Source organism: Acomys russatus, chromosome 4, assembly GCF_903995435.1.
Source record: "Acomys russatus chromosome 4, mAcoRus1.1, whole genome shotgun sequence".
In the NCBI taxonomy this organism is placed as follows: Eukaryota; Metazoa; Chordata; class Mammalia; order Rodentia; family Muridae; genus Acomys; species Acomys russatus.
This window is the reverse complement of record NC_067140.1, coordinates 75,377,639-75,405,331: the sequence shown is the minus strand read 5'-3', so window position 1 is coordinate 75,405,331 and position 27,693 is coordinate 75,377,639. Positions and strand designations below refer to the sequence as shown.

Sequence of the window (27,693 nt, the reverse complement as noted above, 5' to 3'; positions counted from 1 at the left end):
AAGTTTTGTTTTATTTATTTAAAAAATTTGAAATCAAACTGCTCTATTGTAATGAACTCACAAATAAAAAAGAAAACAAGATATAAAGATAGCCAATCAAACAAGCATTTGCTTATTACTTCCAAACACAAGACCTTTTTGATTGTATAATCCAGTATTTCCTTCTACTCTTTTAAGTTGTGAACTTGTATGACTATACTGCGTATAAACATTAGTGTTTATATTGTCATAAACTCTGCAATGCATCATTGTTCTTTTCGTGTTAAGCAGTCTGTTTTTATAAGCGGCTCAGACACACACACACGCACACACATGCACACACGCACACATGCACACACACACACACATGCACGCACGCACGCACGCACACACACACACCCCCCTAGTTATTCTCTCCAAAATTAAAATTAAAGTTCAGGCTTCTTGAGTGTTGTTTCACTTTAGTCTAAAGAATGACATTTTGCTGCTGTGGAATCTTCTCAACTCTCTGAAGTGTCTTTAACCCTTACTGCTAAAGGGTATTTTCTTCCTCTTTCCCTGCCCCTAGTCTTCTCAAATGTTTTCTGTTTGTGTCTGTTGTTTATGGTAGGGATGTGGAGTTGTCCTTTCATGTGTAATGTCGTTTCTTTTTCTATATTTAACAGTTTTCTTTTCACTTTATGCCATTTTTCAGAAATACAGTGAGGTAGTTTGTATTTATCTGTCTTAAGCTTTGCTGAACTTTGTAGTCATTTTTGAAAGGGTCTGTCATGGTATCTTCAGCTGTTAGGCACAGTTCTCTCCCACTTCTGAGACTTGTGTGAGGGCTTGGGAGATGATCCTACAGAGACAGTTCGTTTCTTCCCATGCTCTCACTCATTTCTGTGTATTGTTTTACATTTTTATTCTTTTTTGTATCAGACCTTCAGATCCTGTCTCTTGCTTCCTCTTACATCTGTTGGTCTTGCTTTATTTTTTGTTCTCAGACATCTGATTTGATTTATAGATTTTTTATGTTGAAATTTTTATTAATGTATATAGATTGTTATTTTTACTATTAAAATCTTATAATATCAATTTCTGAGCTGTTAGTTTACTTCTACTGACTCTTCCTTCTACGAACGTGGTCATCTCTTTTTCATAAGACTTTCAATTATTGGTTATTTGAGAAAATTAAGAAAATATTTGCTGCAAAAAGGATACACTCCTCTTTACATACATGTATAATGAAGCATTGTGTCAATCTCATTTGTAGTTGAGTTGCTCCTCTATTCTTGCAGCAGTGGATCCTGGTATTTTGATGGTAGTGTCAAAACATAACCATTTGGGCCTGGTCAGGTGGCTGATCAGGGAAAGGCACTTGCTGTGCAGCTTAATGACCTGACTTGACCTCACTACATGCATGCTCATTCTCTTCCTGTCTGTCCCACCTCCCAACTACAACAAAAGATAAGTCTATAATCCGACCATAAACAAAACAGTAAGTATTTTTTTTATTGAGATGAGCTGTTTGAACCAGGGGGGAACCTCTCTTGTGTTTCCTTCTCTGTCTTTTTCACCTGGCCACTAGCTCATTTGATGTCCTGGGGAGGTTTTTAACCTATGCAATCTTCCTGGTGTTGGATCTTAATTTTTGCCTCTATAGGCATTAAGGATTTAATACTGTAAGAGTGTTCTTGGAGAAAACCCAGTCCTATTGTTTGAATGAGAAATATTCCTCACAGGTGATATATTTGAATAATTAGTCCCCACAAGTAGAACAGTTTTGAGAGATTTTAAAATGTTCAGGAGGTTGGACCTGACTGGAGGAAGTGAGTAACTGGGGCCAGTTTATAGGCCAGCCCTTTTGAATTTGTTTTCTGCTTTCTGCTCCACTGAGATGTAATAAAGTTGGGAGTACTGGCCATGCGCAGCTACAGTGCCTTCAGTCCGTGATCCAGAGTTACTCCTTTTGTACACTGCTTTTGTCACAGTTACAAAAGAAAGCTAGCTACCATACCTACTGTTCTTTGCTGATTTTCCTTCAGTCTTTCTCCCTCTATTCATTGCCTGCTGCCTGGTACTTGGTAAAGGCTGTGTACGTCAGCATTAACTGAGAGACTCTGTTTCCTCTCTTGTTTTGTTCCCAGTCTCCAGCTCGCTATTGCTTTTCACCTGGCCAAGCTCTGATGTGCCCGAAGGTGTTGATGTCTTTCACTTCTGCTGTGCTCCATGTCTTTGGGGTACCCATTGGAAATGTGTAGGAAAGGTTCTGAATGGGTTCAGATTTACCTTGCAAGGGGGGGGGGGTGGTTCTTGATTTTAATTCATGTTAGCCCAAATGTGCTCTGTTACTCAAAGTTATTGATGATCAGCTTGTTTCTCCTTGTCTTCTTCAAAGGCATTTCTCTTCCTATAGTGTTTCCTCAGGAGCACTGGGGAGTCCACTTTTCTGTTACCAAGGTCTTTTCACTTTTGGGAATTATATTCATTGAGGTATGCTTTAGTCTTCATTTTATTTACAACTTTTAAATGGAGTTTGTAGCTTGTTTTGCCTGCTCTGTTAGGATGGGCGTGGCAAGCTCTTAGGAATTCCTCCATTACAAGAATCAGAAGGCTCTCTGTAGTGTGGAGGCCTGCGCTGCGTTTCTGCGCTTCACTGCCAAACCAGTTTGAAGTAGGCCACCGGATTCTTCTCTTACATGTTTGCATGTTTGTTTTATTACTTTGTGATTAGATAAGTTTTGGATGATTTCTGTACTAGTAGTTCTCAAATTTCAGTCTGATCCAGAAAATTTATTCTGATGACTATTTCTTCCACTTTTTGGGGGCATTTGTGCCCTTTTGTATCCTCAAATCACCCCAGCTAGGATATTGAATAACGAAACTGATAACTGGTGGCTGATCAATAGATGAAGCGTTTTCTGTTGTGCTTTATGCGATTTCTAAATAATGATTGCTGTTTTAAGCTTTGAGTGCAATTTAAAAACTGATGAAATGGTTTATATTGCCATTCTATTATAGGAGGAATTATTGGGAAATAGTTTTTAAGAGATTTAGAAATTGAAATCAACTTTATAAATCACATCTGAATTTTAATTCATTAAGAAAGTTATTAATGATACTATTTAATATATATGGTGTCTTGGTAATTATGTCCAATTTATGGTATGGCATAAGGACCCTGCTTACAATCTTTTGTTTGTAGGCCTTATTCCACACTTCGAGCACACACGTACGTGTCTCACATTACAGATATGCATTAGATGTTTATAACTGTCTCTTGACTTTTTTGGCTAGTAAAATGTACACTATAACTTTGATGCAAAATAAAATTTCAAATTTTTATTTGGTCTATCCCCTGGGGACTTACTGTTTCCAGGGTATTGTGAATAAAATTGGGGTCTTCTACCATATAAGGCTTAGTGCCATACCTGTTGATCTTTTTTTTTTTTTTTTCTTTTTTTCAGAGTATTATTACTTTGATTTTGACCATGGGCTCAGATTTCTTTTTATTTCACATATATGTGTGTATGGAAGTGCCAGCAGAAGCCAGAAGAATGTATCAGGTTTATCTGAGTTAGAGTTACAGGTGGTTGTGAGTCACCCGACAGGGATGCTGAGAACTAAACTTGGGCCCTCTTGAAGAGCAGCTTCTACCTGCCGAGCCATCTCTCCAGCCTCATGCCTCAGATTTTTCAAGGCTTTGAGGATGCTTATTTTGCTTGCCATTTCTTATTCATGTGTTGAAACAGTAATATAAGATTTAGATCATTGAATTTTAGTGACAACAATTCACTTCTCTTACTTGCCAAGTTAGGGATGTCATGCCTTCTGTCTAAGTCAGATGTAAACACTCAATAAAATGTTTATGAAAGCCACAGTTATATAATAATTGGTCATTTAATAGAGAATTAGTAAGTCAGTGACCTTTGCCCTTCCATTGAAAAGATTCTTTATAGTTGAAGTTAATCTAAATGTGTGTTGTATTAATTAACAATGTTTGAAATCATTTTTATAAGTGGTCTACCCATTGTAAGCACCTAAATGTAAGTATTAATAATCACAGTAATGACAATTACTATTATTACTACTATTGAGACAGCATTTACTTTGTATCCCAGGCTGGTCTACAACACACTCTTTTGTCCAGACTGCCTTAGTCTCAGTAAACCCCCTTCTTTAACCTTCCTAGTGCTGAGCTTATAGATATGAGCCATGACACCTTGTTTGAAACTAAATTTTAAGCACTGAAGGTTGTGCAAGTACTTACAGGTATCAATATTTTGTCTTATGGGAACGTTAATGTCATTTACATGAAGCCATTTTCAAATGAGGAGGCCAAGGCATGGAGATCCCAAGTGACTCACCTCAGGTGTGATGTCTGGAGGTGCTCTTATCTATGGTCCACTTTCTAACAGAACAAGAGTTTAGGTAAGAGACTGGCAAAGAGCATCAACTGAGCATTACAGTGTTACTTTTTAAATGTCCATTGCCCTAATAAAGGTCTCAGGTATGGATAAGCCTAATGCTTTTACAAAGTGTATTGTGTTTCTCATTTGAATGCCACAGTGCTGATACATGCTTAGGGACAATAACAATTAGAAACATCTAGAAACACACATCTGCTTTAGGCAGTTGCTTCTTGTTTGGAAAAAAGAAATCCTCTTGTCCATTTGTCCATGTCCATTTTAGTGTTAAGATTTAGCTAACTACATTTAATAGCAGCTGAAAGATACCGTTTGTCATGGCCCTTAGTGTGAACACTGAGTAAATTCTAACATGCAGGCGCCATGTTGGCAAATAAGGGGGGGGGGGTGACCAGAGATTGGGGATGAGGGCAACTGTGTATGAGCCTTGGTTATTCTAATGTGATCCTACTTTCTTTATATGTCTCAGATGAGATGTTCTCTGTTTCATTAGAACTGTTTGACAGTTTTTTTGTCATGAGTAAATATGGAATTTAAGCATATATTAATCACATATATCATCCCAATCTTTAAGAGATAGTACCTTTGTATCATAAAAAATGGTGGGGTTTTATTTTTATTTTGTTTTGTTTATTTGCTTACCATTTATCAAAGAGTTCAAGAAAAGGCCTGAGTTGTTTTTAATATTTATTGCTATAAATACTCTAGAATGTGATGAGAATTATGGAATAGAACTAAGTACACATTTGAGAAACACTGTGTGTTGGTGAGCTAACCTTTGGACTTGACTGTATTAGACATCTTCACCACTTATTCCATCACTTTATAAAACTCCTCATGCTTCCCTCCTGTATATAATAGGTTCCAGGTTTGATAGCCAAAGGGGCACTATGTAGACTGAACTCATGTGTGTTCTATCACTTTTAAGGCAGCCCTTTCTGTAATTTCACAAGACAGGCTTAAAAACCAGAAGTAACCCAACTCCAAAATTGGCAGTAAATCCTCTGACAGGGAAAAGGTGACGTACTGTGTAATAAATTCCTTTGTTGAAAAAGAGATGTTGCAATATTGGAGACTGAAGTACCAAATGTTTCCTTTTAAATTTGGAAGGGCCTTTACTCATTACTTATCTGTCCCTGTGGACTTCTTACAGGGCTGTGTTGAAAGGTCTTTTCAGATGCCCAATACTTTCAGTGAGAGTGAATGGCAGCATTTATATGATGACATACGTATTTCAAAATCATCAGTGTTCCTTGGAGATGTGTGGTATGCCGTTAGTGCCTACTGAATGTGAGTTTTTGTTGCTGCTGGGCCTGTGTTCTTGTGTGCTGGTTGCCTCAGAATGTGGAATACATCTCTCTTATGCTTGCAACTTTCTTTTTCCCCCTCTCTTGGGATTCTTGACATTAGAATTGAGATTAGAGAAGTTTATAGAAGAAAAACAGTCTTCTAATGCAAACGTTTGTGAGATAATGAGTTACATTTTAAAATGCTAATCTCATTTTGAGGCTCTATAGAAGGGTTATATTATTATAGTGACCACACCCAGAAAGAAAAATGGCTCTTGCTGTCTCAGAAGCCATCAATTGTAGATAGCTGCTGAGGTAGGGGCGGAGCTTATGAAAACTGCCCCACCCTTATTGGAATATTGATTGGTTTGGTTTTGTGCAGGAATTTTTCAGGTATGTTGAATAATTCTTTAATATTTAATACTAAATTACTATCTTAGTGAAATCAGCAGTTACTCCTTAACCAGCATTATCCCCAAATAACCACACAGAGAGACCAGGATCTATCTAATTAGCCTGTAGCACAATGCTGCACAATACTCATGTCATCTTAAACCACCATGCTAGTATAGTTTCTTCCCATTCAGATTTCCCACATTTTACTTGCTTTTAAATCATCTCCTAGGCCCTCTTAATGTTTCCTGGTCCTCTCCTCATGGCTCCATCCTCTCCTTCCTCCTTTTTCTCCTCCCTTCACTGGACCAGGATGTCCCACTCTCTTCTCTGTTATTGCTTAGCATTGGCTAGTTTGTTTTTATTGACATAACAGAGAACAAATGGTGACATATTAACACAAACTAGAAACTGGAGATACTTAGAATAAACATCACAATGCAATGTCCCAATTGATCCAGAGAGTGGGGTGGAGAAATCAGCATTTGAATGAGCAAGGGTAAAATGTATACAGGCCACAAGAACATTATGCCAACACAGGTACCAGTAACTGCTGTGCATTCATGAGTGCAACCATCTTGTCATGTCTAGAAAATGGCATTCCACAGCATGTTCTCCCCTACTTTCAGCTCTTATATTCTCCTTAATCCTATATTAATTCTCCCCGAATTTAGAGGGGCCTTGATGTAAATGATCAGTTGTGAATGTCTGGATTGACTGCAGCTCATTGTAAAAGAAGTTTCTGTAAGCATTGTTGAAGTCAACACTAATCTGTGGGTATAAACACAAACATTTTGAAGGCAATTTGAATTGAATAGCCATTTTTAGCAAAACAGTAGTAATAGGTCCCATTCATGCCCAGGACTTCCTGAGCCATGCACTTTGAATCAAGTTTACTGTTCCAGGCATGAATGACCCCATTTGAAGGAGGCTTCAGATCCAGTCAGACAGCATTGGTAACCCCCATAACCTTCATGTCACTATTGCACCAGCGATATCTTGTCTAGCACGTCAGCATTATAGCATTCAAGGTCCATCACTAAGTAAAACCATTTCTCCCCTGAAAATTAGATAGTTCTGTCTTACGTTCCCTATGACCTATAACCAGAGTGTATCATGTCTCCTTCTATGCTGAGCAACCAAGAGCAATGGCAGTAGCCTGCATTGTTTTGGTGACTTTGTGGTCCTGTCTGCATAATAACTCCAAGAACAGTGTGCCACACTAGGCATTGAGACTTTCATTTAATAACTCAAGTCATATGGGAGAAAGCGTTGTACACTTTTGCAATATTTATCCATTCAAACTCTTACTTTTATTATTGTTGTTTTAATTAGCTTACGAAGTAGGGGAATCCATAAGGCTTTTTCATACATCCTTAGTTTTGGTTAACCTCACTCCCGCTCTCTCCTCTTCTTCCCAGTCCCCATTCCTGCTTAAACATTTAATTCCTACTATTGCCCTACCTTTTTTGTATGATGTGTGTTTTACTGTCCACTCACCATTCCCTTAAAGCCTCCTTCCTCACTCTCCTTGTGCTGTTTCTAGTTTCCTGACCTCTAAAGACACACCAAATTAAACACAGAACATTTGAAGCTAAGAGTGTGCAGCATTTATCTCTCTTAAATCTGACTTACCTTTCTTAGTGTATTTTCTAGTTCTCAATTTTCCTGCAAATTTCGTAATTTTGTTTTCCTTTACAGCTGAATATCCCCCCGCTTCTCTCTCTGTGTAGATGACATTCTCAGCACTACTCATTAGTTGAACAGCTAGGCTGTTTCCATTTCCTAGCATTGTAGTAGGACAACAGTGAACATGGATTAACTAGTGTCTTTGTCGTAGGATATAGAGTCCTTTGGGTATGTTCCCAGGAATGGAATAGCTAGTTCATATGGTAGATCTATTTCTAGCTTTTTGAGGACCTGCCTCACTGATAGTGGCTGAATAGTTTGTAATCCTATCAACAATGAATAAATAGTTAGCCACATCCACTCAAACATTTGTTGTTTCCTTTTAATCTAGCCACTATAACAAGGGTAAGATGAAATCTCAAAATAGTTTTAATTTTCATTTCATTGATGGATAATAAGATGCAGAACACTTATTAGCCATTGGTAGTTCTTTTTCTCCCCTTTAAAAAATAATTTATTTAGATTATATCCGGATTGTTATTCCCTCACTTGTATTTTCCCTTCCCTGCTCTCTCCTCACTCTCTTGTCTCATAACCCTCCCCTAAATCTCTGACAGAAGGGAACCTCCTCCTCTACTATAGAATCACAGCATATCAGGTCTCATCCAGATAGCCTACTTCCCTTTCCTCTGTGTGCTGCAAGGCCTCCCCACCAAGGGGAAATGATCGAATTGGGGGCACCAGAGTTCATGTCAGAGTCAGTCCCTACTCTCCCCACAACCGTGGAGAATGAGCTATTTATTGCCTATATCTGAACAGAGGGTCTAGGATTACTGCATGCATTGTCCTTGGTTGGTGCAACAGTTTGTGCAGCCCCAGTGCCTCCGCCTCCCCTCCCCCGCAGTGGGTCCAGATCTGCCAGCCTTGATGGTCTCCTTGTGGGGCTCCTGAACCCTCTGGGTCCTTCCATCCCCCATTCTTCCTTACCACTCTCAATCTGGAGTCCAGCATCAATCCCGATCCCCTGCTGAGTGGAGACTCTCAGAGAACATCTATGTTGGGCTAATGTCCACTTATAAGTAAATAGAAGACACCATGCATGTCTTCTGGGCCTGACTTACCTCACTCAGGATGATCACTTCTAGTTCCATTCATTTGCCTATAGTTTGAAGATTTCCTTGTTTTTAATAGCTGAGTAGTATTCCATTGTATAAATGTACCACCGTGTCTTTATCCATTCACTATATCACTCCTGGGCATATACCCAAAAGATGTTCCACCATACAACAAGGACATTTGCTCAACTATGTTCAAAGCAACCTTATTTGTAACAGCCAGAATCTGGAAACAACCTAGATGTCCCTCAACTGAAGAATGCATTGGTGGTTTGGTAGTTCCTTTGAGAACATTGTGTTCTGTTTCATAGAGCTTTTTGTTTGTTTGTTTGATATTCGGCTTCTTGAGTTCTTTATATATTCTAGATACTGATCCTCTGCAAGATTTATAGATGACAAAGTTTTTTTTTTTTCCCATTCTGTAGGTTTCCTCTTCCTTTGTTGTTTAGAATCTATTTAATTTCCTGAGATCCCATTAGTCAGTTATTGATCTTATTTCATGAGCAATCAGAGTCTGGTTCAGGAAGTCTTATCTATGCCTGCATCCTTAAGTTCATTTCCTAGTTTTCCTTCTAGTATTTTCAAAATTGCATGTCTTATGGTGAGGTTCTTGATCCATTTGGAATTTTATTTTTTTGTGCAGGGTAAGAGCAATAGATTTAATTTTATTCTTCTACATGCAGGCACTCAATCTTCCTAGCACCACTTGTTGAAGAGTTTGTTTTCTCTAATGTTTATTTTTGGCATTATTGTTAAAAAAAAATCAGGTAGTCATAGTTCAGTGGCCATGCACATGGTTTCTGTGTTGTGCCCCTGTCTGTCTGTCTGATTGTGTAATGGTACAATGCTGGTTTTTATTACTGTGTATCTGTTGTAGTGTAACTTGAAATCAGTTTTGGTGATGATACTTGCAGTAAGTACTCTTATAGTAGAGATTGTTTTTGATATCTAGGGTGTGTGCGTGTGTCTTTTCTATTTTTATGAAAAATGCTACTAGAACTTTGATTGTCATTACATGGAATCTGTAGAATGGTTTTGGTAGGATACAGTTTTAAAAGGTTTATTGTTTTGATTCTTGAACATAAGAGGTGTTTCCATCTTCTAGTGTTTTTAAAGGTTTTCATTATACAAGTCTTTATGTCCTTGGTCAAGTTTATTCCAAGCCTTGCATGTTTGGGTGATTAGTTTGAAGCTATTGTGAATGGAGTTGTTTTCCTATTTTCTTTCTCAGGATATTTTCATTAGTGTATAGGAAGGCCACTGTTTTTTAATGTTAGGCCATTTTGAAGAAACTGTTTCAGTTCTGATAAGATGAGGAAATGTAGACACTTTTCAGGAGTAAGAGACTGGACAAAAATTATCGAAGCATGGGATTTTAGCTGGTTGAAGCAGAGAACAGCCTCCAGGGAGGATGGGGAATGTTAAAAAGTGCCGGCATTAGTAGATAGCATAGCAGCTTTTGGTGAGGTAGAAGGGTTAATGCAAAAGCTTTCAACCACATGTCCTTTTGTCATTGCAATTCTGTTACTTGGACAAATTTTTCATGGAGCAACAGCTGAACCACAACAAAGGCTGTGCAGCTGACACCACAGCCTCCTCATGATCCCAGGGTTCTGTCCCATTCATGCTACTTCCAGTAGAACAATCCATTCCCCAGCAGTCGTGAAGGCATCCCTATACTTACACAGAGGATACCAACTACTGTCAAGAAGGCATGCCACTCCATACGACATGGAGGAAGAAGGCCACTGTCAGGTTCCCTCCGAAGAAGTTTCTTTCTCAGACAACTCAGCTTTGATATTACCCATGTCAGGAAGCACTCAGCCACCACTAGAGCAAAGAATCACATTATTCCACCCCACCTGTGAATGATAGCCATCTCAGGATTGCCGGTGTAAATTAGGAGCAGCTTTACTTGCATGTTTCAGTACTCTTCGCAGGGAGCATGTAGACACCTTCCCTAGCTCATCTTTTGTTCAGGCAGCAATTATATGACTTTCTGGAGAAACATGAAAACATATCTACTTATACCAGATAGGGAACCAGTGACAGACCAGAGTCCAGCATAGTGAATCATTGATTTTTGATGGGATTGCTTACATGACTATTGGTGAGGGGGTTACTTACAGAGGTTTGTTTACTCAAAGTCAGCAGGTTCACTGAAATGTCTGTCTCAGCATGGATAGCCACTCACAAAAGCTATGGTCCTATAGCTGAATGACACAGATATCTAATTGGCCCAGAGAGATTCATCTTTCCTCAGCAGTTGTTACTGCTTACATAATTTTGGGAATGGCTTTGCCAGTTTTGTAAATTTGACGAACTTCTTGAGACATAGGAATTTTATTGTGCATTTTATTTGCTTCCTGAGTCCTAAGGAACCTCTCTACAGGATGAAGTGTTTCCAGTCAGAGGAAATAAGCTATAAGACATGCTACTCCACAATCTAGGGTGTGAATATACTGAGACTTTCAGCATCAGGATGCAAACTGGGAAAAGTGAACTGAGATTGGCTAACAGTTGTAATTATCAGGAGGTAACCTGTCCAGGTGCTGGTTCTCTAAGGCTGTTGAAATGCCTAGATTTACCGTCTGAATCGCTGAAGTTGTGCTATATAAAACTCAGTCAGGACACTGGCATCCAGGCAACCTGGAAATATAGTTTTGTGAGTTCTCTATGGCCAGGCAGAGTCTGATGATCTTTGTAGAAGTCTGATAATATATAGTAACACCATGTAAACTGTTAATATACTTGACTTAGTAGAAAGTAGCTTAATAACATATAGGTGGATGGATGGATGGATGGATGGATGAGGGAATAATTGAAAGTCAAACCCACATTTTGGAGACTACTAAGTAACAGGCAATCCTAGATAATCCTAGATTACCAACTTCAGAGAAAAAAATTCAGGCATACCACTAGTATTTATTTTGTGGATTTTCCTCTGGGGGGGAGGATTTTATTAGTAAAAATTTTGTCATTTGTAAATGGTGACCGTTTTGCTTCTTCCTTTCTGGACTTTATGTATTTTATTTATTTATTTTTGTTTGAGTCTGGTTATTTGAAAATAAGGTCTAATAACCTGGGATGAGTTGAATTTGCTATGTAGTGAGTTGTCCTTGAATTCCCGATTCTTCTGCCACCACCTCTCAAGTGGCACCATGTCCAGTTTTTGGTCTTTGACTTCTTTTTGTCTTCTAATTATTTTTTCTCTCCTCTTTTATTTCATTATCTTGTCTTGTTGCAATGCCTTGTGTCCTCAGCATGTTGTCAAGCACACTGTTGAGAGAAGTATGAACACAGCGGCTAGACCTTCATCATTCACTAGCATTTTGACCCTAGTTTCTGTAGATGCTCTCACTTTTTACAAATTGATAGTAGAATGTGTAAGCATAATCATATGCAAATGTAATTGTCTTGGTAATAAACAGAACTGTGTCTAATTTTATGAAGAGACATGCAGGGCCTAGTTATATCTTTTTATGATATTAGCAGTCATTAATTTTGCTTCCATATCAGTTATTATTTTATAGGTTATATGTGCATGTAGCCTAATTCTGTTAATTTCTTCTTTATATATCATGTAGGATATTTCTCTAGAAATTATATTTATTTACTTTATGGGTGCATCAAAAACCATAACATGTGTGTAATAATTATCAAAGGATAATTTATGGTAGTTTGCTCCTTCGGCCATGTAGTTTTCAGGGATCAAACTCAGGTCATCAGACTTGGCATCAAGCACTTTTACTCACTGAACCATCTCACTGGTACATGCCTAGTGCTTTTACAACCACATTATTGATTCACTGTGGCTTTCAGTCAATTTGTTTGTCATTTTTATTGGTTATAAATAAGTGCATTCTTTCCTGCATTCATTTTGAGATAGTCTCATGTAGTGCAGCTGAGGCTGAGATTGAGCTCCTGCCCTTCCGGCCTCTTCCTCTTACAAACTAGGATTATGAGTTTGCATCCCCACACCCATCTTCAGAATTGCTCTTTGCTTTGTTAGTTTTCAGGTCTTTGTTATATTCACAATCTTTGTTTTTTATTAAGTTGTAAGATCTTGAACATACTTTTACTTGTATCAGCAGTGACAAAAAGAAGATGTAATGAAAAATGTATTTCTAAAGCACATGAATCAAGAATGGAACTCAAAGGTAGATAACATTTGAGTCACGCTTCAATTTCATTGCAGTGTGTTCTAAGAAACTTGGGTATTTAGGAGGTGAAAACTCCAATTTTCTTTCATTTGTGTCCAGAGGAAAAAGCTTTGCCATCATAGCCCATATGTGAAAGGATACTTTATGCCAGAATATAAATCAGAATTTTAATAGTTTCATAGTAAGACTCAATCACTGGGAAACCTTTTATACATTCCTATCATAAGAAAGGGAAATGTCTTCCTCACACACATGTGAAGTTTTGCTGTAATGTTACTGCTTTATGTATGTTAGCTGTTTGACTTGAGGCATGTATACACAACCTTTAGGACATTCATTTAGCTTATAGTATTTAGCTTATAAGAGTGTTCTGCCACTATTGTCCTAACATATAACATTTATATATATTACACATCAAGTTATGCACACAGGGTGTTAAAATGTATGAGGTTTGGTGACCTTAACACAATGTCCTTACATAATGTCAAGCTTTTTTTTTTTTTTTAACTAATAGTTTTATCCAATTTTTCTGCGTATAAAATGAATATTACAAAGTGAACAAAATAGTGATTGATATAATCCTGCCCATAAAGCTCTATATTCATTTCCATGGGGAGCTTTGTCTAAGTGTGGATATTTTCAGAGAGATCTTGAAAGGTGACATTGTCATAAAATATCAGGCGGTTTGAAAGTTGTGTTCACACTTAAACATGAACTGTTGGTATCTTGGCAATGTGTAATATATATGTATATATATTATACACATAATATATATATTATACACATGTGTGCAGGTATATCTAAGGGAGGGATAATTGGAGAGGAGTGAACAGAGGAGAGAAGTGTATATATGAAGAAGGCATTTTTGACATGAAAAGCAACGACGTGGCTTAGTGGTTATTACAGGTAATGTGATGAGAATCAGCAGTGCTTGGTCCTCATCACAGAAATACTGCATAGAGTAGACTAGTTATTGTATCAGGTTTCATTTATTTTACAGACTTAAGGATTTGTGGGTTTGGAGGTATAGCTCTGTGGTGGAGCTTTTCCCTAGATAGGGTTCCATCCTTAGCATTGCTCTTCCCATGGCTTCCCCCATGCCACGCCCCAATTCCATATTTAGAAGTTGGAAAGATAGCTCAGTGGTTAAGAGCACTTAACTGCCCATCCAGAGGACCTGGTTTTGATTCCCAGCATCTACAGTTCAGGACTGTTTGCAACTCTAGTTCCAAGGGATCTGACAGCCTCTTCTGGCCTTTGAGCACTAGGCATGCACATATGCATATTTAAAAGAAAAATGAATAAATTTATAATAAACAAAAAATAAAAATGTTTGCTTAACTTAGCTATTTTAGTCCAACTTCCTTTTGATTATTAAGGCTCGAACCAGGCGTGATGGCGCACACCTTTAATTCTAGCACTTGGAAGGCAGAGGCAGGCAGATCGCTGTGAGTTCAAGGCCAGCCTGGTCTACTGAGTCCAGGACAGCCAAGGCCACACAGAGAAACCCTGTCTTGGGGAGGGGAGACGAAGACTCTCTTTTCACTGGGCGCTCTGGCACATGCTGGAGGCAGAGGCAGACAGATCTCTGAGTTTGAGGCCAGGCTAATCTACAAATGAGGCCAGAACAGCCACCCTGTCTCAAGGGGGTGGAAAAAGACCTTCCTTGGTTCAACTGTTTGTGTGTGTGTGCGCGCCGAGTTGAGGGTCTAAATGGATTCTAGAGACTCGTATGAAGTGTCTTCTGAAGGTAGTTGAAGTACATTTGTCTTTTAGATTCACAGATGCTTAGCTCATGATGTCAGGATTAAATGTTGACATTTTTTTCTGATAGAAAGGAAGCTGCTCCTTTCCAGGAGCTTGTTTACTAGAACAGTCACACCCTTAAACTGTTTCCCTTGACTCTACGTTCACAGTAGCTACTGCCATAGAACTCACGTTCATTACTCTCAGTCAGCACAGAGCTGCCTGTGCCCACTCTTACTGAGTGAGTCTGAATGGTCCAAGTTTACCTCGCTGTTAAGACCCTCCCTCTTTCTTCCTCCTCCCTCCCTGCCCCTTACTCCTCCCCTTCTTTGCCCCTTTCTCTCTCTCACTCACTTCCTTTTCTTTATTTATTTTATGTGTATGAATGTTTGCCTGCATGAATGTCTGTGCATCATGTGTGTGCCTGGTGCCCACAGCAGGCAGAAGAGGGTGTCAGATCCCTTGAGTTCCAGTCACTGTAGGTGCTGGGCACTGAACCTACACCCTCTGTATGAAGAAGTGCTTTTAACTGGTGAGCCATCTCTCTAGACTCAAAATATTCTTTTTCTTTAAAACTACAGAGAGACTTTACTCCTGAGAGTTGTGTGAGTTGCTGTAAGAAAGGTGCTGTTCTATTTTGTCCCCTCCACACTGTCAGTATATGATTCTCTTGAGCAACAACAGGCAGACAGCGATTCAGGCTGTCCCTGGATGCCTACATTTCTCCTCAGCCACCCAGGCAAGTGGAATGTCAGAAAGAAAATGGTTGACAGCTGTAGGTACCACTTCTTGAATAGGAGACTAAGACCACTCAGCAGGATGGCTTGTAGTTACTCATTAGTGAGAATGAGACAGAACCCTAGGTGCAGGATCTGCATTTCTGTGTTACATGTTATTCCTTTGAAACAGGGGTGTTTTTTTTTTAACTGTTTTCTTTTGAGATTAAATAGGCCTATGTTTCTTTATTTGGTACTGAATCTCATTACTAAAATTACCAGACTGTTTGTAGAAGTCATTTCATTCCCTCACTGGGTTGTCCTGATACATAAGACCTTTGTAAGTGGTATGCAAGGGTGTTTTGTGTTACTGAGACAAGCAAAGCATTCAGTATTGCTTTTCCTCCATGTTGTTTTTCTTGGACTTGTAGGATGTGGAGAGCATCTTGTGCGCACCATACTGGCTAGAGAATGTTCACACGCTCTACAAGCCGAAGACGCTCACCAAGCTCTGTTGGAGACTATGCAAAGCAAGTTCATCAGTAAGTGGAATGCTGAGAAAAGGACGCCTTCTAAATATAGACAGTTTCCCTGAGCTGTATCCATCGGCAATCAGTTTTCCCACCATTTGCCCCTAGCCCTAGCCCTTTCTTCACTGCCTAGCATAAAGTTTGACCTTCAGGTAATAGTATTTGTGAGCAGAAATTCTGCCACAGTAGCTACTACAGCATGTCAAATGTAAGTAATCTAGTGTATAGACCCTAAGACATTGTAGAGCATTAAAATGACATGTACTAGAATGAAATTCTGAGAAAGAAATTCAATGTGCTATATAGCATGTTTGAAATGCAAATTGGATTCTTTTGATAAAGTCAGCATTGTATCCTGCACACTGCATTGCCATGTGCACTGCCCGAGTCAAGATGGAAATCCTGCCTGGACATTTGCCCAGTCCTCTTAACTACATGTGCAGATGTATATGTGTCAGGGAATAATCTCAAGATTATTTCCTTGTCTGTTTTAGTTGAGGAAAGCATCAGTAAAAAAAATTGTGGACTTAGGTATTGAGACAAAGTACATGTTGCACTCCTGCTCTAAGCAGGATGTAGAAACCATACAATAGATTAAATGGGTGAGTTCTAAAATGAAGAATTTCTAGTTATCATAAGCAGTAGCTATAAGATAAAAGGAGAGTGTTTGCTACTGTGGTGCTAGTGTTTATGTCAGTTTACCTTAGGCTTGGGTCATCTGAGTAAAGGAAACTTCAACTGAGAAAATGCTTCTATTAGACTGGCTCTAGGTAAGCTGGTGGTTTCTTTCATTATTTGATAACGGATGTGGAAAGGCCTAGCCTAGTGTGGACGACGCTATCCTTGGGCAGGGGGTCCTCAGTTGTATAAGAAAGTGGCCAATATACATGCTCCTCCATTGCCTCTGCTTCGGCTCTTGTCTCCAGGATCCTACTTGAGTTCCTGCCCCGACTTCTCAGAGAGATAGAGCATGACTGGAGAGCTGTAAGCTGAAATAAATTCTTTTCTCCCCTAGTTGCTTTGCTCATGCTGTTTTTTTCACAGCAACAGAAGCCTAAAAACAGAAAGTTTTTAAGTGCTACAGGAGAAGATGTAGTTTGGCCATCAGAGAGCTGACCTAGATAGGACTGATGTGGACTCCGGGGCAATGCAGAGGGAATGACTGCTTGACAGATGACTTTGGGATGTAGGCGCTTGTTCAGAGTCATGGATGACAAGTGGGTTCAGTCCTTTGAGCTCTAATTTCCATGTTGAGGGCTGTAGAAGAGTTTTCACTGTTCCAGGCTGCATGGTTCTATATGAATATTTCTAGACCTGCAGCTGAGGCTGACTCTATTAGGTCCCCTTGTACCCACGCTACCAACCCCATTACTCATCCCCAGTGCTGGAAGTTGTAAAATGGGTCCATATTGTAGCTCTGTTTGCTTCCTCTAATTTTACTTGTTGTCTCACCTTTCTGCTTGCTGCATAAGCACCGCATAAGCTCATTGTCGTCTTATATTCATGTCTAGACTTATTTTGTACTATTATATTTTATTCCTGGATTTCAGGGAGCATCAGTGCCCTGAGGTACTGTTGGGCAGGGACAGTTGATTCTACAATACATTTCCAACTCTGAGCTTCTACTGAGATGTCATTTGCTCCTGACCCTGCCTTTGGGCAATTAGCCTCTGTCATTGTTGAATTCATTGTAGTAGCTGTAACTTCTGGCTTCCTTAGCCTACGTGGCAAGCACTGACCATAGACATTCAAAGGACAGACAGCTCACGTTCCCACCTTCCCTCTCAGCCTTTTCAGTGAGTCCTAGTAGTTCGGTCAGGGAGCCCCGAACCTCTGGGATAGTTCACGGGATAGTCAGGTCACATTGGACTTTCCTGCTTTTCTCTTCGCGAATCTTGGAGGGTGCCTTGGAATGGGAGCTTCACCATCAGAATTTCTCTTTTTACATCTTTCTGGGAAAGGGGGCGCAGGTTTCTTTTGTTCCTTGATTTCCCTAAATCTAGCTGGGTCTGTTTTGTTGTCTTCGTTGCCCCCTTCCTTTACGTCTGATAACTCAGGAAGAACAGAAATTCTTGCCAGCAACCAGCCTTTTTTACTTTTCCTACAAATTGCATATCAACTCCTAGGACTATTTTTAGGATTCTTATGGGAACCAGGATAAGCAAGTATTTCTCCAAGCTACTGCCTTTTCAATAATTTAGCCTGTACCTACCCCAAATACTTTGCCATCTGACACTGGTACAATGTAGAATGTGCAAAAGCCCACAGAAAAAGCTCAGAGGATAAAAGCAAATTCAGCTGGACTCACTGGTAGGAAAATGGAGGGGTCCTAGGGCCTGAGTGACCCCCTCAGAATCCTAAGTTGCCACCTTGATTTATTAAAAGCAGCAAGCTCTCTTAGAAAAGAGGTTTTCAGCACACCGAGAGAAATTGTAGGTTATCCTCAGAAAAATTACATTTATTTGATCGAAAAATGGAACTAATGATCAAAGGAAACTTTACTTCACTAGGAAGAGATTTTGAACAGATGTTTTCTTACATTCTTCCTTTTTTGTTTCTTTGTTTTGTTTTGTTTTGTTTTGTTTGAAGATGGGGTTTCTCGGTGTAGCCTTGGCTGCCCTGGAACTCAATTTGTAGACTAGCCTGGACTCGAACTTACAGAGATCCACCTGCCTCTGCCTCTCGAGTGCTGGGATTAAAGGCGTGTGTCACTATGCCCAGCTACATTCTTCTTCTTATAGGTATATTGCCTACATATATGTCTGTGTACATTGTATGTGCCTGGTGCACAAAGAGGCCAGGAGAATGGCTTGGTTCCTTTGGCGCTAGAGTTGCAGGTGGTTGTGAGCCATTGTGTGGCTTCTGGAAACTGAACCCAGGTCTTTTGAAAGAGCAGCAAGTGTTCTTGACCACTGAGCCATCTTTTTAGCCTCCTTTCTTACATTCCTTATGCTAAAGTTATGAAGCCGTAGAAAAGAACCAGGATTTTCCTAAATCAGCTGGATAGTTGTTCTCTCCCCCCCCCCCCGAACCCCCCACCCCGAGTGTATGTTAATAAGTGCTACTTGAGATTGGCAGACTTAGATTTTTTCTTTTGTTTCATTAATGCTGTTTTTAAGGAAAAGTGATTCTTAGCCTAATAATATCTGGTTTTTACAATTGGCATTGTACACATGGTATACATACACACACACACATACATACATACATACATACATACATCAATGAGAAGGAATAATAAGACTTGAAAATAGAGCCTCACGAAAGCTAACTTCTTAGTCCTGTGACAGGAGTGTATTTACAGCACATAGTAACTTTGTATCTATTGAGAATGACTGGAAAGACTCTACCGACTCTAAAGAACTGTTAATTCTCCTCCAAATTTGGTCCTAAGGACTCCCTAAATGTTACTCTTTTCTAGTGCTTTGCCCTTCTTTTGTGTGTAACTTTTAAAAGTTGCTAATGACATTGGACAGTTTTGCTTCTGGGACCCTACTATTGTGTGCCTGTTGGGCCCCATCTTAAAAATTCTTTGCCTTAAAAGGAGCAAGGGACTTTATAGAGGTCAGCTAAATGACCCTGCTTATTTTACAGTTAAAAGTTTCCTTCGAGGAATTCAGAAATTTGCCCCCAAAACCATGTTGTTAGCCAGGGAGTATTGATGTGTTCTATAAATTTGCATATAGAAGTCTTAAGACTTGGGACAGCTGGTCCTCTTTAGTTTTGTGTCTCATCCACTGGGTGTAGCAAGTTACTTAAGTGGCTTTCTCTCTTCTTAAGATCAAGAACATTAGGTAAGAGGAAATTTAAAAATTCCTTGGCCATGCTAAATTCTTTTGGTTCTCTACTGGAGTCAGTCCATAAATCTGAAATTCCTTTTAATCAGATCATTTGGACATGGGATTAGGAAATTTTAAAAAAATTGAGGGAGCACTAGTGATCATTACAAAGTCCTTGGAATGAGATAAATTGGACTTAGTGAAGGCCTGGACTAAGAGCAAGGAGGCTGAGTTCTTTCTTCCTTTAGCACACTGATGGTATAATTGTCTGTCTAAAAGCAGGGCTTGTTCTTTTTTCTCAGTGTAGAATGAGGAGGCAGATTTCCTGGTCTCGAAAACTCCTTCTAGTTACAAAAGTTTACTTGATCCTTGGATTGGTTCATGGGCTCATGAAAACGACTTGTGCAAATACAGCAATACGTCAAATGATATATCGATTAAAATTCTGTATTAAGACTTTGAGTAGTGATACCAGGTTCCTGTATGGAGTGGTTGAAATCTTTTCAGGCAATGACTGAAGTAAACTAATGACTACAGTCTTCCTCTTGTGGAAATATAAAATGCTTCCATTTTGCTTTTGATGTAATTCTTTCAAAAATTGTAAGAAAAAAATTTAAAGATTATCATCAAAATATTGATAGAAATGTTTTACATAATAACCAAGCCAAAACCTGCAGTTTGTTCATCTGGAGCTCGTTCTTTTTGTCAGAGAGACTCTTTGCTAAAAGGTTTATGTCTCTATAGTCTCCTGTTTGTTTGCTGTCTCTTTTATCAGCATTTTAAATAAATTTGTAGACACAATAGTAACATAAGTTTCACTTTCACTTAATGGCCCTCTTTCCCTCCTCATCTCCGTAGCCACCGCTTCCAGGGTTTCATTGCCAAGGCTGACCTTGAACTTCTAATCCTCTTTCTTAGCCTCTTGAGTACTAGATTACAGTGCTGGAGATTAAGCAGCCACCAAAGATGGCTACTTAACATATCTTTACACTCTTTATATTAACAGTTTAGTGGCTGAGCCATTTCATGATTCAGTGATGATCATTCCTTTACTGGAAGGAATTTAAATTATCTGTATCATTTTATCATGGATAAATTCTTACCTCTTCATATTCTTTTAAGTAAATCATCTCTTTGCTATCTACCTACCATATTTATTATTTTGAAATATTTTTTATTCTTTGATAATTACATATAAAGTATTTTGATCATATATTCATCTCCTCCTTGAGCTAATCCCACACCCACCAGCTTCACAGTGGGGCCTGGCCAATAGTGTGATTAACTATGCCATGTAAAGGAGCCATGTAAGTATCCCTTTTGTATATAGTGGTTCAGATTGGGAGAAGTATTTTATAGTCCCATGTTCAGGAGGGATGGGTTAATGGAGCTACAGTTGGATTTTCTTCTTCCCCTTGGTTGTTTAGGCTTAGGTAAAACTCCACAAATTTAGCATCTGATAAGAGAGTTTCTCCAGTTTTGAGGCCTGTTAAAGAAAAGAATTTTTTAAATTGAAGTTAATCGATACTTTATTCTTGCTATGAATTTTTATTTATAGTTTCCTGACAATTATTGATAAAATTTGTACACACTGGTTGATCGTGTATGTCTTAATTTTGTGATTTCTCTTAGGTCTATTGCTTTTTAAAAACTTTTTAAATTTAAATAATTTATTCAGAGTACATCCTGATTGTCATCCCCTCACTTGTATCTTCCCGTCTATTGCTCTTTTAAAAATCAGATTATCCTGTGAGGCCTGGTAGTGCAGGCTTGTTACTTTTGCTCCTTGGGAGGCTGAGGCACAGTGTTTACAAGCCAGTGGCAGCTTGAGCAAATTAGTAAGATCTTGTCTCAAAATACAAACCAAACAGTTGTGGATGCAACTTAATTGCAGAGTGCCTGGCCAGTATGTGCAAGACTGTTAGTTCAGTCCCCATTACTGTTTTAAAATGAAGGTGTCCTTTATTACAGAGTTATCAGTGTGAGAACCTGGTCTAATTTCTGGAGTTGGAGCCCATGACAGTATAGGTGTCCTCCTGTGTCTGGAGTTTTAACTTGCATCCAACTTTCCATACTGAATCTCTAGCAAATGGAATTTGTTGCTCATATGAATTAAATTTTTTCCTATTTTGGCACTGGTTCCAAAGGTGGATTCTGCTCTGTTCAGGGCAGGCAATTCTGTGACCTCAGTTCTCTCGTGGATCTAAGCTGGGTTTTTATATTTTTATTTTGTTTAGTGTGATTGGTAACATTGATTGTTCACCTGGCAGGCTCTGTAATTATGTAGGAGACTAATCTCTGCTCATGCCTTTGAGGAATTATTAGGTTAATTGAAATGGGAAGACACGCTTTAACTGTGGGCATCACCATTTCTAACTGACTGAACAAAAGGGAGACAGTAAGCTGACTGGGAGCATTCACTTGCCTCCTGCAGGGGTCTGCACTGCAGCCCACTCACTGCCTTACATTCCTGTTTCCATGATTTTCTTACCTCAGACCCTCACACTGTTGTGCAAAACGAACCTGTTCTTCCTCAGGTTGCCTCTGTAACAGCCTTGGCTGTCCTGGAACTCACTCTGTAGACAGACTGGCCTCGAACTCAGAGAGCTGCCTGCTTCTGCCTCTGGAGTGTTGCGATTAAAGGTGTGTGCCACCACTGCCCAGCCCTTTAAGTTGCTTTTGATGGATATCTTATCCCTGTAATATGGAAGGTAACTCATCCATTCAGTTTCTCACTAGCTGTGAGGACACAGTGGCAGCTTCCATGTTCCCTGGGTGCCAGCCTATCCTGTTCATAGTCCATGTCAATAGTAATGATCACATTTTTAAAATACAGGTAATTATAACTAAAAAATAGCCATTTTAGTTTTGTCTGTTTTAAGACTAATGCTTTTATTTATTCTTCGAGAATTTCATGTAATATATTTTGATCATTCTTCCCACAAGTCTTCTTCCATTCCCCTACTTGCCCATTAATGCTCTCAAGAACCAAAGCCAAAACCATGGAGTTCAATTTATGTTACTCACCTACTCCTCAGCATGGGTGGAGCCTGCCTTGGTAGTCAGTATACAAAGTGTCATATCATCGAAGAAAACGCCCAGAACCTATCAGTCCTGACTAACATCTTGGCTCTGCATAGGATTTAGTGCTCATTTTTCCTCCTCCACACTGGTGTTTTGTCTGGCCTGAGCTTGTGCAGGTCTTATGAATGTGGTCACAGTTTCTGTCAGTTCATATTTGCATGTGTCCTGTTGTGTCTGGAAAATGCTTTTTCCTTGCAGTCATCCACCTCCTCTGGCTCTTCAAACCTTCTGCCTCCTCTTCTGTATAAATCCCTGAGCCTTAAGGGTAGGGCTTTGATAAAGACATCCCACTTAGGGCTGAACCTTTCTTTCTTTTTTTTTTTTTTTTAATTTATTCATATTACATCTCAATTGTTAGCCCTTCCCTTGTATCCTCCTATTCCTTCCTCCCTCCTGCTTCCCCCCTTCTCCCCTCCCCTATGTCTGTGACTGAGGGGGACCTTGTCCCTCTATATATGCTCTTAGGGTATCGAGTCTCTTCTTGGTAACTTGCTATCCTTCCTCTGAGTGCCACCAGGCCTCCCCATCCAGGGGACGTGGTCAGAAAAGGGGCACCAGAGTTCGTGTGAGAGTCAGATCTCACTCTCCACTCAACGGTGGAGAATATCCTGTTCATCGGCTAGGTCTTGGTAGGGGTTCGAAGCTTACTGCCTATATTTTCCTTGGCTGGTGCCTTAGTTTGAGGAGGACCCCAGGACCCAGATCTGCCTGTCATAAAGTTCTTCTTTTAGGTTTCCAGGACCCTCTGGATCCTACTGTTTCCCCATTCTTCCATGCTACTCTCGCCTAAAGTCTCAATAGGATGTCCTCTCCTCTGACCCACTTTCCTGGTAAGTAAAGTTTTTCATGGGACGTATCCCATGTACTAGTGTCTTGATATAACATCTCAATTGTTAGCCTTTCAAAGTCTTTATTTTCTACATGTTGTTTACTTGTGGGGTTCTCTATTAATTACTGTCTACTGCAAGAAGTAGCTTCTCTATTGAGAGCAAGACACAGTTTTAGGAGTACCCTGGTATATAACAACATCTCTCCAGGAGTTGTTTCACTGCTATGTTCATTTAGCAGATAATAGTAGATTTTCCCCTTGAGCCTATGACTTAGCCTTAGGTTCTTGGCCTCATTAGCAGTGTCAGCTATGGGGCACATCTCATGGAGGAAGCCTTAAATGTAACCAGAAATGCTTCAGTCCTCCTAACATTTGTGCTACTATTCACTGGTGGCCATATCTTACACGCAGATCATTGTTGTAGCTCATGCAGTTTCTAGCTCTGTGTGGCTAATGATTACATATACATCAGCTTTCAGCATTGCCAATACTAGCCAGTGGGGTTAAAGCTTCCACTTGAGGACCAGCTGGATTTCTTCATGTTCTGTGACCTAAGTATGTGGTGTGTTTGACAGCAAGGTCTTATATCAGGTTATGGAGCATAACCAGTAGAAATGGCTTATCTTGTAATCTCTGAAGGGGGTCTGTGGGATTACAGTGGCCAGCAGCTGAAAAAAAGGTAACTCATTCCTGGCACTGATGATTTTATTTGGTGGCATATGAATGTTTAGTTGGGTTATTGTGTTCCTCATTATGTGATAGCTACATATAAACTACTTTTATATATTTAGTTATTTTAGAAAGCTTCTATAGTATTACAGATTTCTATATGGCTTTTCAAAAGGCTGAGTGTAGTTATGCCTTACCATATTTCCCCCTCTACCTTGCCATCCCATTCCGTAACCCATTTAATCCTCCTGTTATTTTCTCTTTATCCCTTTATAACACTGTATTCTATTCATTCTTGGAAGATCATCTCCTCCTCCCTGGCCTTTTACTAGCTGTCTAACCTCTTAGGATAACTTGAATGAAAGCACACATATCTAAAGCTTAAAAGCTAATATTCACGTGTAAGAGAAAACATGGAATGCTTGGCTTTCTTGGTTCTGGCTAACCTAACTCAATATGTGTTTCTAGCTTTATCCATTTTCCTGTGGATTTCATAATTTCTATATTTTAGGAACTGAATGATACTCCATTGCGTAAATTACTTCATTTTCACTGTTTACCCATCAGTTGATGCTCACGTCATCTGTTTCCAATTTTTGGCTATCATTAGTAGAGCAGCAGTGAATATGGACGGGCAGATAGCTCTGTAGTAAGAAGAAGAGCTCCTTGGGTATATGTCCATCAGTGGTGTGCTCGGGTCTTGTGGCAGATCTGTTTCTCAGCTTCTTCTTTTTTTTTTCAAATACATTTATTTTATTACACATGGATAAAACAAACTACATACAGCAGGGTGAACCGTGTGACAGTCATGAGAGTCATGAGTTCTATAAATGTTACATTCATAGTAGTTTGGTTCTTTGTATTTGTCCAGCTTGAAGTAAACATCGTTCCTGTCTTGTTGGGTCTAAATTTCTGAATGAAATTCAATATCTATCTTATCTCAACTCTAATAATTTAACTTCTTTATCTTGATCTAAAACAATTTTGTCCTGTAACCAACTAAACTTGATTGTAAAACTATACTATCTGGTCTTCAATGCCCCTCAGACATGAGAAGGAATAAAACTTAAATTCCTGAGTGAACCAGCAGTGTGGGTTAGTTGCTTCCAAAATGTACAAATTGACTTAAGACAGTTTACTGCCTGACCGGTCACCCAATACACTTTATAACATTGGAGCCTCATCTTCAGCTTTCTGGCCTAATATCTCTGCCAGACTTGTTTGCAGGGCAGGAACTATTGAGTACTTGCTTACCCTGACTTGGCAGAGTGTGGCCATCGACTCTACCTGCATATGCTTTCAGTTGATAGACAAAAGCTTTTTAGATTAATAGAGCCTCATTTATTGGTTGTTGGTCTTAATGCCTGAGCTACTGGAGTCCTGTTTAGAAGGTTCTTTGCTGTGCCAGTTAGTTTAAGTCTATTTCCTACTTTTATCTATTATCAGATTCAGGATATCAGGTCTCATTTTGAGGTCCATGAGTTAAATTTTAACTTCTAAGTTTTGTGCAGGATGAAAATATGCATCTATTTTTTAAATTTTAATTTTATTAATTTATTCAGATTACAACTCAATTGCTATCCCATCACTTGTATCCTCCCGTTCCTCCCTCCCTCCCACTTTCACCCTATTCCCCTCCCCTAGGTCTAAGACCGAGGGGGACCTCCTCCCCCACTATATAACCATAGGCTATCAATTCTTAGATCAGAGTAGAGGTTCAGTGTTTACTACTTGTATTGTCCTTGGTTAGTGCAGTAATTTGAGCAGACCCTCCTGGGCCCCGATCTACCCATCAAGATGTTCTTCTTGTAGGTTTCTAGGACCCTCTGGGTCCTTCTATTTCCCCATCTTCTATATTTCTTTTACCTAGAGTCTCAGTAGGATGTCCTCACATCTTTTCCACTAGAAACAGCCTATATGTCCCTCAGTTGAAGAATGGATAAAGAAACTGTGGAATACTACTCAGCTATTAAAAACAAGGAAATTCCGAAATTTGAGGACAAATGAATGGAACTAGAAGTGATCGATCATAATGAGTGAGTTAACCCAGAAGCAGAAAGACTCATATGGTATATACTCACTTATAATTGGGCACTAGACCAAAAGGCATGTCTCATGAAAGTCTTCACTTACCAGAAAATATGCATCTATTTTTATTCTTTTATTTACAGCCATATGTTTTGATCATTTATTGAAGAAGCTGTTTTTTCTTTTGGCTTCTTCATCAAAAACTCATTTATCTGTAAGTGTGTGGACTTAATGCTTGGCTCTTCAATTGCATTTTGTTCTTTTACTGTTCAGAATGTGATAGCGATCCTGTTTTTGTTTTGTGGAGGTAGGATGGATGTAGTTGTGTTTTCCCATATGAATTTTAAGGTTATTGTTTCAGTGACTTTGAAGGACTGTAATGTAGTTTTGGTTGAGATTGCAGTAAATCTGTAAATTGCTTTGGATAGGGTGGATGTTTTCACATATTACATCACACATTTTCACAGTATTAATCTTACCAGGCTCTGAGCAGGAAGATCTTTTCATCTTCTGATGTCTTCTTCAGTTTCCTTCTTCAACATCTTAAAGCTTTTTTATACTAACTTTTCAGTTGTTTGGTTAAAGTTATTCCAAGATTTTTATTTTTTTGAGGCTGTTGTGAATTGTTTGTTTTCCTGATTCATTTCTCAGCTTGTTGGTAGGAAAGCTACTCTTTTTTATGTGCTTATTTTGTATCTTTCCACTTGGATGAAAAGCGTTTATCATATATAGGAATTCCCCATGGAAATTTTAGAGTCTTTTGTGTAGAAACATCTTACTGTCAGCAAACAAGGATATGTGGACTTTTCCCCTCCTTCCTGTATCCCCTTTGCCTCTGGCCTTTTAATTTATTTATTTGTTTATATGTACTTTTGGAGTCAAGGTCTCACTGTCTTGCCTTGGGTGATCTTCTGAGTAAAGAAGGCTGGCCTTGAATTTACAGATCTGCCTGCTTCTGCCTCCCAAGTGCTGGAATTAAAGACATGTGCCGCTATGTCCGGTACTTTTGTCTTTTCTTCATGAATGAATTTGAGAAGCTTTTCTCATATAACTTGGCCCTTTTCTATTTTCCTTGGAATTCATAGCTTCTGCCCACATTTTTGTAACATATGACGATTTTCTTTGAAATGGCATGCAACTTTTGTTAGTAATAAAATGTCTTTAAATAAGATTCTAAAAGCACAGCTCTAGGCATCAGTGTGTAATAAAACTCCCCTATAAATGTTTGGTGCCTCTGAATCTTAACTAAAATTCAGTTCAGGTATTTCTGTTCAGATTTTTTTTTTAAGATTTCATTCATGAGTTACATATTTCATTTCTACCCCTTTTTTTCTC

At 39.1% G+C, this 27,693-nt stretch overlaps 1 protein-coding gene across 12 annotated transcripts in view; it reads left to right on the top strand.

Annotated features, from left to right (window-relative positions):
• Tasp1 (taspase 1) overlaps nucleotides 1-27,693 on the top strand; it is a 234,226-nt gene that overhangs the window by 146,252 nt on the left and 60,281 nt on the right. For 10 of the 12 annotated variants that reach the window (XR_007830524.1, XM_051144739.1, XM_051144735.1 and 7 more), the window contains one exon: nucleotides 15,871-15,981. The exons of the other annotated variants lie outside the window; for them this stretch is intronic. Coding sequence is in view for 9 of the 10 variants with exons in the window: in XM_051144739.1 (XP_051000696.1) it covers nucleotides 15,871-15,981 (111 nt within the window). In the remaining variant the exon portion in view is untranslated. The remainder of the gene's footprint in view (nucleotides 1-15,870; nucleotides 15,982-27,693) is intronic. 12 annotated transcript variants of the gene reach the window in all.